Here is a 17769-nt window from a genome sequence, read left to right as displayed (position 1 = left end):
CTCAGTGTCCCCTCTGCATCCCCTCAGCCCCCCGTGTCCCCTCAGCCCCCATGTCCCCTCAGTGTCTCCTCAGCCCCCTCAGTGTCCCCTCAGCATCCCCTCAGTGTCGCCTCAGCATCCCCTCAGCCTCCCCTCAGTGTCCCCTCAGTGTTCCCTTGAGGCAGGAGATAGATGGGCCCCAGGCTGAACAGTTTCTCCCCTGTGGACAGAAGCTCCATAAAAGCAGGATAATGGAGGAGGCTGGGCCCCGCCCAGATAGAAGATAAGAGACCATATATTCCATTCTTGAAGTCAAGGAGACCCTCCCGACTACACATGCGCAGAAGGGCTCCTTGGAGGTCCAAAAGGGGGGCTTGCCACCTCATAGTAAGGGATGCCAGCTACCCATAGGCCTCTTCGCTGGAATCCATCTTGGCTAAGAGATGTGCACGCACGCATGGGAGGACCTTGAGATACACCAAATACGGACTCAGAACGAGGCAGAGCAAGATGGTTGGTCAAAGGAAACCCGGAAGAAATGCCCACGAAAGAGATTCAAACTGCCATGAGGGCGTGACTCTCTCTCTGAGCCTGCCCATGTGTCTACTGTACTCTTTTTCCTTCTAATAAACACTTTACTTGCTTCACTACTTTCCGTCTGTCTGCGGAAATTCATTTTTTCATAGCTGACGGGCCAGGGCCATGGCACTGGCTGCTGGTCCCCGGTGGTCCAGTGGCCAGGATTCAGCGCTCTCACTGCCGTACCTAACTTCAATCTCTGGTCGGGAACTGAAATCCTGTTTCAAGCCGCTGCAGGCCGAGGCCACCTGAGGTCACCCTCACCCCAGCAGCCCGCTTTCTGTCCCTGCAGTGTCCTAAGTGCCCCAGCCCCTCGAGTTCAGTCCTGAGGGGCCATTAGAGAGGGGTCAAGTGGCTGCCGGGACGGAGCTTGCTGCAGGTACCGAGGAGGAGACGGTGGTCCTGGCCACAGCCCAATTGCTCTTGTGCTCTCGTTGCTCTAGTTTCCCTTGTTGCTCTCGTTGCTCTCGGAGCTCTCGTTGCTCTCGGAGCTCTCGTTGCTCTCGTGCTCTCGTGCTCTCGTTGCTCTCGTTGCTCTGTGCTCGTGATCTCATGCTCTTGGTGCTCTTGTTTCTCTCATTGTTCTCATTGGTCTCGTGCTCTCGTTTCTCTCATTGCTCTCAGTACTGTTGTTGCTCTCGTGCTCTCGTTGCTCTCGTGCTCTCGTGAGCAACGTCCTCCTCTTCTGGGGCGCTGCCCTGAGACCTGCTGACCTGTGGAGGTGTCTGAGTTTCATTTCTCTAATCCTCTGAAGAGTCAGACTCTGCCGCTGGCCTTCCCTGGTATTTAGTGGCTTACAGTATCCTCCCTCCAAAGAAACTTTGTTGGATCCTGTTTGTTCACTCTGATGGTTCTGTTACCTGGTTGTGACATAGGTCCTGCTCTTCGGCTCGGCATTTTTGTACTTCCGTGTTGACTTTCTTTAGAGCGCTGAGATCATTTGCGAAGTATTTTTCTATTTGTTTGTTCAAGTATGTCATTCTTTTACTTTGCTACTAAGGATGTGAATATTAGATACTGTTTAAGTGACCTTTTTTGTCTAGCTCATTTCATAGGAGAAAACATCTGGGTTTGTGGGAAGGTGGGATATGCAGTTTCTTCCCCTTTTTTATTTTAACTTTTTATTGGGGAAAATTTCAACATATACAGAAACAGAACAGTTCAGAATCTGACTGCCCATGGGTACATGCCAATCTCAGTGCATTAGCCGCCCAAATATACCATAACATGCTCCATGCTAACCTGCAGAATTAACAGTAATCCCTTAATTTCATCACATATCCAGTCTAAGTTCCAGTCTCTTCCTGTGGCTGGTCAAATTGGGATCCACATGGGGCCTGAGTTGTGCTGAATCTGTTTTTACTGCTTCCTGTGACGTTGGCTCACATTTCCCCCTTATTCCCTGTAAACGTGTCAGCAGTCTACACACGGGATGGGATTCAGGTCCATGTCTTGGTGAGAATAGTTCCAGGTGGTGGCCTCTTCGTCCTCCCATCCTTCCTCAGGCTCTCCTCACAAGCAGATATTCCATAAAGCCTTGCTGGGTGTCTCCTGGGATGCTGTGGTCATTGTCCCCAAAATAGCAGGGACGTGCTCTTCTTCCTCTGTGAAGGGGTTGTATCTGGGCCACAAATATCTCCGCACCTGTTTGAAAAGCAGTGTCACTTATCAGAAGAGTTGTTTACCCAGCACTTGTGAAGCGATTGGATTATTTTCCAGGTTACTTCCCTTTGGAGTTTGGTTGTGAGAAAAGTTCTATGAGAACCGAAGCCTGATTTCCTTTTCTTAGAGATAGGTGTCCTGCAAAGAAATCGCCCTTATATTGGGAACACTAAGCAGTGGAAGGAAAGCAGGAGTTAACCGTCCTGTGACCACTATTGATTGCTCAGGCAATGGCGTCTGTTCTTGGGGGAAAAAAAATCTGTTCATATGAGTTTTTAAAAATATTAAGAGAACCTGTGGTTATTTTAGATATAGTTTGAATGTATTCAATTCATTATCAGTTGAATTTATTCTTAATACTATGTTGGTATTCTTTGTACAAAACTACTTTTTTTCTTTATGTGTATCCATTATGGTTGTTTTTTTTTTTGTTTTGTTTTGTTTTTTTTTTTTGCGGTAGGCGGGCCTCTCACCGCTGTGGCCCCTCCCGTTGCGGAGCACAGGCTCCGGACGTGCAGGCTCAGCGGCCATGGCTCACGGGACCAGCCTTCTTAATACTATGTTGGTATTCTTTGTACAAAACTACTTTTTTTCTTTATGTGTATCCATTATGGTTGTTTTTTTTTTTGTTTTGTTTTGTTTTTTTTTTTTGCGGTAGGCGGGCCTCTCACCGCTGTGGCCCCTCCCGTTGCGGAGCACAGGCTCCGGACGCGCAGGCTCAGCGGCCACGGCTCACGGGCCAGCCGCTCTGCGGCATGTGGGATCTTCCCAGACTGGGGCACAAACCCGCGTCCCCTGCATCGGCAGGCGGACCCTCAACCACTGCGCCACCAGGGAAGCCCCCATTATGTTTTTTTAATGATTAAAATATATATGACACTTCCCACGTAATTCTGTGGATTTTTAGAAAAACTGGAGAATACGTTTTTAAAAACATTTTTTTCTCATATTGACTTTACCATTTAGGACAGATTAAAGAGAGTTTAGTCAGGCTGGAAATAGAACGACTGTGTGTAAGGAGGTCTTGAGGGGCTGCAGGGAGTGTGGCACAAGTAAAACCCCCTCTGAGCCTGTCCGGTCAGGTCGCGGGGGCCGCGGTCGCGCAGCCAGCCCGGGGGTGCCGAGGCTTCCATGTCGCGGGGCTGAATGCGCGATGCCGTCTGCGGCCCCTCCTGACTGCCCTGCTCCGCCACACTGGCCTCGGCCTGGTGCGTTCTGTGAAGTCCCGCTCCAGCCCTGGGGGCGCACTGGGCAGAGCAGGTCGCGGTGTCTCCACTGCCCCTCGCGGGTGTCAGGTTGGGGTGATTTCCTCCCCCCACAGGGCGCCTGGGAGGGCCGCGTGTGTCTGCTGTTCCTGACGACATTTGGGATGTCTCGCTGGACTTGGCGCGTCTCTGCCAGCTGCCTGGAGACCCTTCCTGAGACAGTGAAGGCTGGGAAACAAGTCCTGCGCTTGGCTCCTGCTCCCCGTAGCAAGGGCAGCTCTGTGCTGGGGCCCGGGGGGCCTCCGTGGGGCCGACGACCGAGGGGCTTGGCATCGGTGGCCTGGTTCTTCCTTCCCAGCCACAGCTGCGTATGGCACCCTCCCTCCGCCCTCTCTGTTTGTGGACAGTGACCCCAAGGCCTGGAAGGACCCCGTGGCCAGAAAGAGCAGCCTGAGCCCCCGGGCCCGGACTCTCACATGTGCAGTGCAGCCTGCAGGCCCCGGGACTCGAGGCCCGCGGGGGTGTGGGGTGCTCTTGGACTCTGACCCTGACCCCAAACAGAAGTTCACTTTTATCTGTTTGTATACATTCGGCTTCCATGAAAGATTTTTGCCTGAAGAATGTGATCTGTGGCTCAATCAAGTTTTTCAAGCAGCAGGTGCTTACGCTTCCATCTGTCGACCAGAGCATTTAACAGGCTGGCGAGCGTGCGGGCTCTGCCCTCAGGACCTGTTTGCCGAAGGTGCTGAGAGGGAGGAGCGGAGGTGCCTGTGCCCGGGCGCCGGCACCCGAAGAGCGCTCCACTGGGGTTCACGTTTATCATGGGCCTTGCGGGATTTGCCTCTTCTCGGGTATTGATGTTTTCTTATTTTTCCCAGCGTCCTTCAGTGTCCTAGAGTCTGTTTTTGGGGAAAGGGAGTGTGGCTTGTCCTCCTCTCTCTTGGCCTTGCCCTGCCGGTCTGTGGTGCCCATTGGCATTTGGAGTTTTGTTCTTGTTCACTAGCATTTTGTGGTTGGCACATGCAGAACCAGCATCCCTGGTCAAATCCGGTTACTGTCAGGGCTGCAGCTTCCTTCCTGGCTGTGAACCATCTGGGTGAACCCTGTCCTTCCCATGAACTGGTTGTGTGGTGCAGATGAGACAGTTAAAGGGCTTTGGAAACTGCCGCATGTCCTAACTTGAAATTGCACTTGATTCTTCCTCTTAAAGGATTGAATTAAACCTATTCCAGGAGAGGAAGTTTGTGAAACTGTTCTGTGTTAATTCAGAAATGGTCTCTAGAACCTGAAAGTATGGTTTCAGTGTTGTGCTGTGCAAACCCCATTTTCTAATGCTTGTGACTGAGGTGAGAATCCAGAGCCACAAAGAGTGACTTGAAGTTCTCTATGAGCTTTAACCTGACTGCTGCGCGTCGCCACAGTGAAAGTATGCGGAAAAAGCTGAGCTCCAGCCTCACCACAGGTCCACGCACACTGTCAAGGCCCAGCGTTGACCTTCCTCCCCTCTCAAGCAGGGCACTTCGGTTCCTGCGGAGCTGGAAGAGGGGAAGGAGAAGCGGCGGCCGTGCTGTCAAGAGGAGATTGAACTGCTGAAGCGTCAGTCAGAGGCGCTGCTGGGGCAGCACATTGCACAGTTAAAGGTGCGGGGTTAAGAGGGATCGATTTCACTGCTGTCCTTTCTCGCCTGCAAAGTAAATAAGAAAAATTTATTCTAAATTAATTTTGATATGCAAAATTAAAACACATTTTCATTGTCTTAGAAATGGATTTTTCAAGGCAACTTTTTTTTTTTTTTTTTGAAGATGTTGGGGGTAGGAGTTTATTAATTAATTTATTTATTTTTGCTGTGTTGGGTCTTCGTTTCTGTGCGAGGGCTTTCTCTAGTTGTGGCGAGCGAGGGCCACTCTTCATCACGGTGCGCCGGCCTCTCACTATCGCGGCCTCTCTTGTTGCGGAGCACAGGCTCCAGACGCGCAGGCTCAGTAGTTGTGGCTCACGGGCCTAGTTGCTCCGCGGCACGTGGGATCTTCCCAGACCAGGGCTCGAACCATGTCCCCTGCATTAGCAGGCAGATTCTCAACCACTGTGCCACCAGGGGAGCCCTCAAGGCAACTTTTTTTCCTTCATTTTTATATTTAAATTGACTAGTTAGCATTCCTTTTCTTTTAAGAAATTGTCATCAAATAGTTGACCCTGAACCAACATGGAATTAAGGGTGCCGACCCTCTACACAGTTGAGAATCTGCGTGTAATTGGTAGCTGGCCCTCGGTACATGTGGCTTCTCCGTATCCGCCGTTACTGTGCATCTGCAGATTCAACCAGCCACGGATTGTGTGGTGCTGTACTGTTTACCAGTGAAACAAAATCCATGGCGCTTCCCTGCGGTCCAGTGGCTAAAACTCCACGCTCGCAGTGCAGCGGGCCCGGGTTCGATCCCTGGTCAGGGAGGTAAGATCCCCCATGCTGCACGGCACGGCCCAAAACAAACAATCCGAGTGTAAGTGGACCCACACTGTCCAACCCCATGATAAAGAGCTGGCTGTTTTTAAGCCTGGGAAAATCTGAGCCCTGCTCGTGGCCTTGCTTTGGTGACTCAGCAGCGGCCACATCAAGCCTTTTCTTGCTTCAAGGGGCCTGTTGCCACGGAAGGGTGTCTGCGCAGGGAGAGTGAGCATTCAGCACTACTTCTCACAATGATTTTTACTGGGGTTTTGTTTTGTTTTTAATTACAACTTTATTGAGATATAATGCACGTATCATAAAAATCACTGTATTTGAAGTATACAGTTCGGTGGTCTGCAATATATTCACAAAGTTGTACAACTCTTATTGCTGTCTAATTCCAGAACATTTACATCACCACAAAAGAAACCCCTCACCCATTAGCAGTCTCTTCCCTCCCCCAGCCCCTGGCAACCACTGATCTACTCTCCGCTTCTGTGGAGTTGCCTTTTCTGAACATTTTATAGAAATCGAATCATACAAAATGTGGCCTTTTGTGTTTGGCTTCTTTCACTTAGAAGAATGTTTTCTAGGTTCATATATGTTGTAGGGTGTATCAGTACTTGCCGTTTGCTTTCTATATATCTTCTGTCTCTTTTGTTCCTCTAAATCTCCATTCTTCTACCCACTTGAATCTGCTGTTGAGTCCTTCTTGTGAAACTTTTATTTCAGTAATTGTGCTTTTCAGCTTCAGAATATCTATTTGGTTTTATTTTATAATTTTATCTCTTTATTGTGGGGCTCTGGTTGAGGCATGCCTTCGATGCTGTGGCAGGCAGTATACATCTCTGCCTTAGCTTTCACTTCCTTTTAAGTTTTTTGATCAGCCTCTTATTAGCTCCAATTGTTATCACTGCCTCAGGCCACTGAGATGTTAAACAGTTGCTGCTAATTGTTTTTGCCAAATGGCTTGGGCACAGAATTGTTGAGGTGAACTCTGAATCAGATCTGATAAAAAACCAGCTTTGAGAATGGAGCTTTTCAGTGAGCTGCCAGACAGGTCAGTTAGTGACGGTTGGTGGTGGTGCTTTGGTGGAGCTGCAAACCCATTCTTCTCTTCCTCCCCCCATGGTTGCTGGGCTGCATTTTCTTTCTTTTTTTTTTTTTTTTTTTTTTTTTTGGCGGGTTCCCCTATCAGAGATTGAACCCTGGTTGAACCCCAGGACCCACAGCAGTGAAAGCTTGAAATGGTCTTAACCACTGGACCACCAGGGAATTCCCTGGGCTGCATTTTCAAGGCTATCCCAGAGACTGGAGTGATGGGATTGGGGCAGGTTCAAACACCCAAAGCTTCCTGTTCTGATGGCGACTCAGCCTTTATTTTTAATAAACACTTTAATTTCCAGAGCTATGAAAAAGTTGATTTTGACAGTTTTTGCCAGTGTTCTCGGTGCTTTTGTAGAGGAGTGGATTTTTGGAGGTCCTTATTCTGCCATTCTGGAAGTGCTATCTCTAGTGTAAAAAAAAAAAGCTTATTTTCATTAATGTATTTTAATTCATTAGGTGAACATTATTAAAAAATATTTTTTATTGTTTAAGAAGAAAAAGCATTTATTTTTTAAAACCAGAGGAAGTTAGGTTTCTAAATATCTTGGATTTTGATGGTCATGATACCCTGATGATGGAGAATTTCTTAATGTGACCATTGGGAAAGGTAGCAGGCTGTTTCTTTTGTATTCTATATGGTAAGCACATTTGAACGTATGTTCACTGGGGATAGTGGCCTTGGCCTTTTTCATCATTGTTCTTGGCACAGAATACGGAATCAATAAATATATGTTGAATGAACTAAATTCTGGTGAACAGCAGAGAAATGGAGCAAGGATAATTTTATAACTTAATGGCATTTTTTGTTGTTGTTAATAATGTACTTTTATACAGGGTGAATTTGAAAGTGAAAAGAAAGCTGCTTTGCATGGAAAAGAGGCGACACATAAACTTGAGCTTGAGCAGGCACAGTCTCTTTACCAAAAAGAGAAAGAGTCTTTGTCTCTGCAGCTTCAGGAGAAGAATGACCAAATTCTGCAGGTATGTGGGATGCATCTTTTCTTTGTTAATTCTTTTTTTGTGTATGGTAAAATATGCATAACATAATATTTACCATTTCAACCATTTTAAGTGTACAGTTTAGTGGCATTAACCACATTCACAGTATTGTGCAAGTATCACCACTATCCATTTCCAGAACTTGTTCATCATCCCAAGTAAAAGCTCTGCCCTCATTAAAAATAATTCCTGGGCTTCCCTGGTGGCGCAGTGGTTAAGAATCCGCCTGCCAATGCAGGGGACACGGGTTCGATCCCTGGTCTGGAAAGATCCCACATGCCGCAGAGCAACTATGCCAGTGTGCTACAGCTACTGAGCCTGCACTCTAGAGCCTGCGAGCCACAACTTCTGAGCCCTTATGCCACAACTACTGAAGCCCACATGCCTAGAGCTTGTGCTCCGCAGCAAGAGAAGCCACCGCAATGAGAAGCCCGTGCACCGCAACTTGCCGCAACTTAGAGAAAGCCTGCATGCAGCAACAAAGACCCCAGTGCAGCCAAAAATAAATAAATTAATTAATTAAAAAAAATAATAACTCCCATCCCCCTCCATCCTGCCCTGGTACCCACCACTGTACGTTCTGCCTTTGTGAATTTGACTCCTCGGGGGATCTCATTTCAGAGGAATCATACAATATATGTTCTTCTGTGTTTGACTGATTTCACTTAGCATAGTGTCCTCAAGGTCTATCCGTGTTGTGCGTGTATCAACTCTCATGGCTTTTTATGGCTGACTAATATTATTGCATTGTATATAGATACCGTATTTTGTTTATCTGTTCATCTGTTGATGGACATCTGCTAATGGTCATCTCTTCCTTTTGGCTGTTGTGCATAATGCTGCTGCGAACATTGGGATGCAAGTATTTGCTTCAGTCCCTGCTTTTGATTTTTTGGGGTATATATCTAAGAACAAAGTTGATGGGTCATATGATAATTCTGTGTTTAACTTTTTGAGGAACTGCTAAACTGTTTTTCACAGCAGCTGTGGCATTGTGCGTTTCCACCAATAGTGCACAAGTGTTCCAATTTTTCCGCATTCTTGTCAATACTTGTTGATTTTCATTTTTAAAAATAATAACCATTATAATGGATGTGAGGTGATATCTTGTTTTTATTTGCATTTCCCTAATGACTGGTGATGTTGGACATCTTTTCATGGGTTTATTGGCCATTTTTGTCTGTTCAGGTCCTTGACAATTTTTTTCTATTGAAGTACAGTTAATTTACAATGTTGTGTTAGTTTCAACTGTATAGCAAAGTAACTCAGTTTTATATATATATATATATAATATATGTATATATACGTGTGTGTGTGTGTATATATATAAAGAGTATATATATACTTTTTCAGATTCTTTTCTCTTATAGGTTATTACAAGATATTGAATGTAGTTTTCTGTGCTATACAGTAGGTCCTTTTCAGTTATCTATCTTATATACAGTAGTGTGTACATATTAATCCCAAACTCCTAATATATCTCCATGTCTGAGAGTCTATTTCTGTTTTGTAAATAAGTTCATTTGTATCATTTTCTTAGATTCCACATTTAAGTGATATCATACGGTATTTTTCTTTCTCTGTGTGACTTATTTCACTAAGCATAATACTCTCTAGGTCCATCCATGTTGCTGCAAATGGCATTATTTCATTCTTTTTTATGGCTGAGGTCCTTGACAATTTTTGAATTGGGTTTTTTTCATTATTATTATTGAAAATACGGATGTGTATTTATATTATTTTTAGAGATAGTCCCACTGTGTGATCTTTCAGAGTCATAACAGTACTGCTGCTTTCTTTGACTTTATTATCATACAGGGTCACTGGATTTGAACTTATTCATACACTGGAGGCACAGTTTTCTTATGAATATGTGCAGGCACCGTGCTAAGCACATTAGATGTAGAAGTTTCTCATTTCTGTGCAGCTCTCTCCCTCTCAGGACACTGAGGCCCAGGAGAGGTTCCGTTAATTTGCTCAAAGTCCATGGCTGCCAAGTGGTGGGGCCAGGCCTTCTGACTGTAAACACTGCCCATGGGTGTGTCTGACTTAATTTGGTACCAAAGATGTCAAAGTCACTCCCAGCCAGATTCAGGGCAGCATGTATCTGTGGAGGTCAGTCATTAGCTGCCCGTCAAGGGGCATGTTCCTGGCTGCAGAGGCCCCTCCTGTGCTGGGAGCCCAGCCACGAGAAGGCAGGAGGGTGGGGGGCACATGCAGGGGAACAAGGACGGCACCAGGGCTTAGGCAGGAGGGGATTCCATGAGGAAGAACGAGCCTTTCGAAGTATTTCTTAAGCTTGTTCTTCAATATACCAGGCATTTCTGCTGATACATGATATGCATTCTTAAAAACACTCATTCTGTACAAGATACTAAAATTAACCTGGCTTGTGGGCAAAATAGGGTTAGAGATACACCATTCAAAGCCTCTGCGATTTTATACCTCAAGGACCGGAAACAATAACAATCCTAATAAAAGTATTAGTACAGTTAAAAAGAAATGTTAAATTCTGAATTAAGAGAGAAATCGTAAAACATACATAGTGATGTACCTTTAAAAAGGGGGGATGGTTGCTTGATGGGAGGAGTGTGAGAGAAGGTGGGGAGGAAAGACTGAGGCACCAGGAGTGGGGGGGCCCTTGTGTGGGAGCGTGGAGGCAAGCGGCAGGGGGCTCCCCGGGGCCAGTGGGCCGGCTGTGCCTGCCGCCGCCCAGAGGCTCGCCAGCCGGAGGGGGCGCGTGACCCGTCAGGAAGCCAGACTCTGCGGGAAGTTGTTTCCACTGTGAAGTCATCTTACAGGTGTCCTTAAAATGTGCATGTTCGGTTAAAGTAATACTGTGGAGTAAGGAACGGTGTCCCACCACCCACGTTAAGCACCTCAAGAGACCCCCCGCCCCCTGCCCACCGCTGAGGCAACCACCCTTCTGATTGTTACAGGTTTCTTGCTCACTGATGTGTTTATTCCCGGACACTCTGCTGTTGAGCCTCAGCCCTTTCCGGCCTTCACGAGGGGGTGTGTACTGGCCTCTCTGGTTCCGTGTTGACTGGAGGTTCACAGACGGCGCTGGTGGGGCCGTACCCGCCATCCAAGCTGCCGAATGGCATCCGTTGCGTGTGTGCTCCTCGGTGGACTTGGGCTTGTTTCTGTCTTTTCTGCCATTATGCATAAAGCTGCCCTGAGTTTCCTGCACGCACCTCTTACTACAGATGTGCAGGAGCTTCTTCAACCTAGAAGTGCGTGTCCAAGTGGTGGGGTTCTGCCCCTGTTGGGCAACCCCAAGGCTGTTTCTGGGCGGTTCCACCAGTCACGCCCTCGAGCTCCTGTTACTCCACATCCTCTCCTGGGATGTTCTTACTTTTTAATTTTTGCCAATTTTGTGGCAACGAAATGGTGTCTCTTGGTGGTCTTAATTTGCTGATAAGATGCACATCTCTTACTATGTTTGTGACCCATTTGTGTTTCCCTTTCTGTGGAACGCCTTTTTGTATCTTTGGTCATTTTTCTATTTAAAACAGTTGTTTGTCTTTTTCTTACTGATTTAGGGAAGTTTTTTTTGTATTTCTTGATTTCTTCTAATTTGTGGGGTTTTTTTTTCCCTTTTGTCATCTTTTGATGAACAAGTGTTCTTCACTGATGAATTAACTCTTTTACCTTATTGAGTGCAGAAAGTCCCTGACTTACAGTCGTTTGACTTAGGAAGGATTTTTTGACTTATGATGGTGTGAAAGCAGTGCACATTCAGTAGAAACAGTACTTTGAATGTTGGATTTTGGATTTTTATCTTTTCCTGGGCTAGTGATATGTGGTCCAGTTCTCTCCTGTGATGCTGGGCAGGGCAACCAGACCTCCCCGTCAGCCACACGACCAGAAAGGTGAACGACTGATGCGCTGACAGCCATTCTGGACCAAGACAGCCAGCCGCTCTGCTTTTCCTTTTCAAAAGATTACTGTTAATTAAAGAAACCAGGCATCTCAAGTTGATGAATTCAGTGCTTTTCTATATCCGGGAAGAAGCAAAGTCTGGGCTCACTGAAATTATTTTTTGATCTGTACCTCCTCTACCTGGGGCCAGTATCCTGTGCTTTCCTGTCCTGAGCCCGCTGAGGGCTCACTGTCCAGGCAGCTGTGGTGGCTTGATGGCTGCAACATCCTTTGTTTACCGATATGGCAGGTGACCCTTTTCATTCACAGGTGTATTAAATGCATTTCCTTTTTTAAAAAATTAATTATTTATTTTTGGCTGCATTGGGTCTTCATTGCTGCACGCAGGCTTTCTCTAGTTGCGGCGAGCGGGGGCTACTCTTCGTTGCAGTGCACAAGCTTCTCGTTGCAGCGGCTTCTCTTGTGGAGTGTGGGCTCTAGGCACGCGGGCTTCAGTAGTTTTGGCTTGCGGGCTCAGTAGTTGTGGCTCACGGGCTCTAGAGCACAGGCTCAGTAGTTGTGGCGCACGGGCTTAGTTGCTCCATGGCATGTGGGTTCTTCCCGGACCAGGGCTTGAACCCGTGTGCCCTGCATTGGTAGGCTGATTCTTTTTTTTTTTTTTTTTTTTTTTTTTAATTGCGATACGCGGGCCTCTCACTGCTGTGGCCTCTCCCGTTGCTGAGCACAGGCTCCGGACGCGCAGGCGCAGCGGCCATGGCTCACGGGCCCAGCCGCTCCGCGGCATGTGGGGTCTTCCCGGACCGGGGCACGAACCCGTGTCCCCTGCATCGGCAGGCGGACTCCCAACCACTGCGCCACCAGGGAAGCCCCAGGCTGATTCTTAACCACTGTGCCACCAGGGAGGTCCTTAAATGCATTTTCAATGTATGGTATTTGCAGTTTAGGATGGGTGTATTGGGATGCAACCCCATTGTAAGTGGAGGAAGCTTTCATAGGAACGCAGATGAGGGAGCAGGACCAGCAAAGGGAAGAGTCTGCCATCCAGCAGCCACACCCTGGCATCTGGGGCCGCCCCAGCCTCGAGCCGTCCGGGCATGCAGTTCATCCTCTGTGTCTCTTTTGTCCATTTTCTGGTCATTGTTTGCCATCTTGAAACTTGCCATTCTCTGTTTACTTATTCCATTTTCTTTCATTTTACCAGCGACCTATATGGCCCAGTGGTTTATAGGAGCCATGCTTTTTTCCCCAAGTTCCCTCTATGCACAGCATTGAAAGTGTTTTCTGTTCCTTTTGTTCTCTTCAGTAAATTGGTTTCAAAGTTACACCCTTCTTTTTCCTCTGGCCTGTGTTTTGTGTGCTTTATGGGCCCCACGCTGGTGTCGCATCATCTGTTTTCTCCATCCCACAAACCACAGACCTGCTGTTGGATAAAGAAAGTTCCTTATAGAAACTTATTTTTAACTAAATTGTCTTAACTAAAGCTTTAACAATTTTTCTGCAACAGCTAAAAGACCAGATTTTATCCTTAAGTCGCGAGATAGAAGAGCGCCATTCCGAACTGGAGAGGCTTCAGCAAAGGCGGGAAAGGGAGAACCAGGAGGGCACAACTCTCATCTCAATGCTCAAGTCCGACATCGACCTGTCCCACGGCGAGAGGTCAGTGGCCGCCTCTGCTTCTCGGGCTGGAGTGCATGTTGGCACCTAGCGGATGGGACCCTGTGCTGCGTGGTCCTCTCGTCCAGGAGGGTCTTAAACTTCGAGATGAGCGCTGAGTCGTGGCACCCACATACCCACCACCTCGCTTTGCCAAACCTTCCCATTTTGCCAGGTTACAAGATTTGATGCTGCTATGAAGGCAGTTACCAGCCCGTCCCTTTTCTTGTTTGTTTGGGAGTCTTATTTAGGAAATAGTTTCCCACCTGACACTAGGCAGGTTTTAGCTCTGCTTCTCATGTGGTTCTGGAGTGAGCCGTTCAGTTGTGTTTGCCTGATGTCAGGAGACGCTCTCGTCTTTGCCTGTCGGGGCCATTGGCTCAGCATCGCCCAGGAAGGTGCAGCTCACTGGCCGGCCTCTCTGGGCCCCTTTGTGCATCCCTTGGCCTGTCCCTGCCGGTATCTCATGGTCCTGCTGGTCTGGGGTCCCCGCTGCCCCTGGACCCTCGTCCTCAGCACTGCGGCGCTACCGTGTATGCAGCGCTGAGGGTCAGAGGAGACGGGGGGAGGGCTGCTGTGCGGAGGGCGGGTGCTGCTCACGTGGGCTCGGTCTCTCCATTCATTCTTTCACGGCTTCATTATCTCTGCGAGGACCTTGCGTGCTGTGCCCAGCTGCCATGCTGCTCGATGAGGGGAGTGCAGGGCGGGACGTTACAGGCCTGGCCCTGCACTCGGGGGGCTGGCAGAGAGCAAAGGCCCCGAGGCGTTCGGGGGGCGTGCCCGGCAGGTGAGATGCCCCGACACCCACGAGTGTTTGGCATTCATGAGGCTCCTCAGGGACCAGGGGTCAGCATGGCCTGGATGGGGCCCCAGAAGGGGGGGTGCTGGGGCCTTCTGGCATTTTCTCTCAGAGCAAAGCAGACACCGCCTGCCCGAGCCCGTCTGGGGGTGGTTCTTACGCCCTCCCCGCACGCTCCCTCCGAGGGGCCTGGGCAGCAGCAGGGGCTGTTGGGCCCGCCGTTTGCAGTCTGCCCCCGCCCCTCACATCCCCACGTCCCTTTCGCACTGTCTCTGGCCCTGACCTGGGGTGTCAGCTTCCCGAGGGGCGGCTCTTGCCGTGTCTTGAGTGGCGTTTCCCTGTGCTGGGCCCAAGGGGGGGGTGTGAGCCTCGGGCGGATGGGGGTGGCCAAGCCCTGACATCTCGTGGGCACTGGAGCCACGTCCTGGGCGGGGTCACCGTGCCCCAGACGATGCCCTCCAGCTGGAAGGGCTGGTCTGGGAGGATGCAGCTCAAAGACAGGACTCCTGTCCTAGGGGAACCAAACACCCCAAACTCCGTGGTTTGTGTGGCCCCAGAGAGAGACCGGGGAGACACGGCGCCTTCCCGTGCTGGCGGACTGTGGCAAGCGGTGACTTGGACATTTGAGCCGGTGTCTCCTGAGAAGCGGAGAGGCTGCGCCGTGGAGCAGGCCGGGTCTGTGCAGCTCGCGGTGGCGCCGCTGCGGGCAGAGCAGCTGGGCAGAGAGGGCCCTGGGCGCAGCCCCGCCGCTGGGCTGGGCGCAGCCTCCAGGAGAGGGACGCTCAGGTAGCCCACAGCGCTGCTCGCGTGCGGCCAGCCAGGCGGTGTCTTGGCTGACGCTGCCTGCGTGTGCCCCTCTCAGGAGAGCTCTCCGGGACGCCCTGAGGAGGCTGCTGGGCCTGTTTGGGGAGACGCTCAAGGCCGCCGTTGCCCTGAAGAGCCGCATCGGCGAGCGCGTGGGGCTCTGCCTGGAGGACGAGAGCCCGCCTGCGGGTGAGCGCCGACAGCCCTGTGCCCGCAGCCCCCAGGCCGGGCGCCGGGGCTCCTCCTGGCAGCGTGGCTTCTGTGTCTGCTCACTTGCAGCCCCGGCGCTGGACGAGGTATGGCCTGGGCTCGACGCGGCCCTGCCAGAGCTGGACAGCGCATCGCCCGAGGGTGCCGAGACGTCGTCAGTGGCCGAGATTAGCAGTCATGTCTGCGAGAGCTTCTTCATGAGCCCAGAAAGCACACTGGAGTGTGAGCAGCCTGTCAGGAGGATCTACCGGAGCCTGGGCCTGGCGGTGGACGGCCTCCTGGAGATGGTCCTAGACTCCACCAGGCAGGTGAGACACGGCCCCGCGGCCTCCCTCTGCAGAGGAGGGCGACAGGCCGCAGGAGTGGGCGGGGCTCTGGCGGTGACCGCGCAGCCCAGGTGCCTGCCGGGGGCTGGGCAGTCAGGGTTTCTGATCCTCCACCGGACCCTGCGGGCGAGACAGGAGGCTTTCTCTCTCCAGGCGGGTCTGATTTCTTTCGCTCCGCTCTCTGCCGGGTGTCGTCCTGAGCCTGTTACTCCCAGGGAGCTTCGCCCACATGTTTTCCTCAAATAGGAGTCTTTTCTGAGCCGAAATTCTTGGGGAAGGAGGCTTGCTGTGAGTGAAAAGTCAAACCTCAGTGCACTTAATTTAGATCATGTGTGTTCAGCCTCTTTTACTGCACTTTGTACACCATTTTAATTCCATGTTGAATATGCTTACGTTTAGAGATTATTACTGAAGACGAGAATTGGTTAACCTTTTAGAATGTTTCAGACAATTAGCACAGACACGAAGTAGGAAAACTTGGAAAGCAATAGAGATCCTTTTCCCAAAGCTGCCCAGTTAAAAAGTAAGCATTTTCACGTGAAGCATCGCTGTTCACGTCTCAGAAATATTGAGACGCGAATGCAGGTAGAGCCACAGTGTCGAGCTCTGAAGTTTCTCCTCTGGCTTCATCCCATCTTCTCTCAGAAACCGGACGGAGTTGGGCAGCATCTGATGATAAATAATCAGGTGCTTCTGATTGTCCCCAAGCGCAGTTAACGGAACAGACGCCATCCGGTCTGCAGTCGGACCTGGCCCGCGGCCCTGCGTCCCCGCTGCCCCCACTGTGCGCTCTGCAGGGGCATCTGGGTGTGGAAGCGGGGAAGCGGGGTAGGGGGGGAGGTGGGAGTGGACACAGGGCAGCGGCCAAGAGGGGAGCGAGGAGCCCCTGTTCAGGTTGGGGTCAGTGGTGGGGCTGCAGGAGGGGGCAGCGGCAGCCAGGAACCCGGGCAGGCGGCCCCCAGCAGGGCACGAGGCGAGGCGGCGCCGGGGGCTGTTCTCAAGGTAGAACCAACAGGTTTCCTTAGAGGCTGGGTCCGGAAGGGTCAGAGTTGGTTACACGCAGTGGGAGGCTGAGGGGGCCCGGGCCAGGCGCTGAGCTGTCGGCCAGGACAGCTGGATGTAGGCGTTTTGAATTCAGAGATTAATCTGGGCCCTCCAGCCTGGACATGCCCACCAGGGGAGCTCGGGAGGAAGGTGAGGTTGGGGCCCCGGGCTGTGCCTGGGAAGGGGGGCGTCCCATGGTGTCCGACCTGGGGAGGGAGGGTCACGTCAGGTCCCCTGCCCGGTGTGGTGACGGCCCAGGAGCCTTTCCCCATCCTCCACCTGCAGTCACCAGGGGGCCTGTCCCTGCCCAGGTGCCAGGCTCCTGTCCGTGTGTCCTCTGAAATGACCACCCCCCCGCCGTGTTCCACGCAGACACACATGGGGTCGACAGTCACAAACGGTGTGTCCGTGCAGCGTTGTCTGTCTCCGTGTGCAGAACTTTCCTTTTTTGAAAATTTGTTGATTATTTAGTAACTGACATAACATTGAACATGGAAATTGCTGTTTCTTACAGGATATTTATGGTTTCCCCAGAATTCTACGCAAATAGAACTCTGTTGGTGTCAGTATAAGCTTTGATTACTTTTGGTCCAAAATGCCATTTTCAAACGTTTTTCACAGCTGGAGGAAGCACGTCAGATTCATTCTCGTCTTGAGAAGGAGTTCAGCTGTAAGAGCGAGGAGACGGCGCAGGTGGTGCGGAAGCACCGGGAGCTGCTGGAGCACCTGGACGCGGAGAGCGCGGCCAAGGCCCGGCTGGCGCTGGCGCTGCACACGGCGGAGGGTGAGCGGGGCCTGCCTGCCGGGGGTGCGCGTTGTGCTGGGGTCTCAACAGCAAAGGCGTCAGCCACCTTCTCGGGGGCGCGCCGCTGCCCCGACCTTGCGCACCTGGTGCCTGGCGCTCGGTCATGGTGGCCGCGTGCGCTGGGCCCTCGTCTTGCCTGCCGCTCCTGTGCCTCGCAGGGAGGGTGGTCCGGTGCCGTCCCTGGGGGAACAGGACGCCCCGCCCCCGCCCTCCCTCCTCCCCCCTCCTCCCCCCCTCCTCTCCCCCCCTCCTCTCCCCCTCCCTCCTCC

The 17769-nt window shown here is 50.9% G+C and overlaps 1 protein-coding gene across 16 annotated transcripts in view; it reads left to right on the top strand.

Moving 5' to 3' along the window:
* Positions 1–17769, top strand: part of PCNT (pericentrin) — a 111832-nt gene that overhangs the window by 32317 nt on the left and 61746 nt on the right. For 9 of the 16 annotated variants that reach the window (XR_008618022.1, XM_055086490.1, XM_055086486.1 and 6 more), the window contains exons 15-19: positions 4937–5065; positions 7810–7956; positions 13364–13515; positions 15174–15633; positions 17317–17479. Coding sequence is in view for 15 of the 16 variants with exons in the window: in XM_055086490.1 (XP_054942465.1) it covers positions 4937–5065; positions 7810–7956; positions 13364–13515; positions 15174–15633; positions 17317–17479 (1051 nt within the window). In the remaining variant the exon portion in view is untranslated. The remainder of the gene's footprint in view (positions 1–4936; positions 5066–7809; positions 7957–13363; positions 13516–15173; positions 15634–17316; positions 17480–17769) is intronic. The other 7 variants (XM_028492765.2, XM_028492755.2, XM_028492758.2 and 4 more) reach the window with 4 other exon arrangements.

The sequence above is a fragment of the Physeter macrocephalus genome, chromosome 8 (assembly GCF_002837175.3).
Source record: "Physeter macrocephalus isolate SW-GA chromosome 8, ASM283717v5, whole genome shotgun sequence".
Taxonomy (NCBI): Eukaryota; Metazoa; Chordata; class Mammalia; order Artiodactyla; family Physeteridae; genus Physeter; species Physeter macrocephalus.
This window is presented reverse-complemented; position numbering and strand designations above follow the sequence as displayed.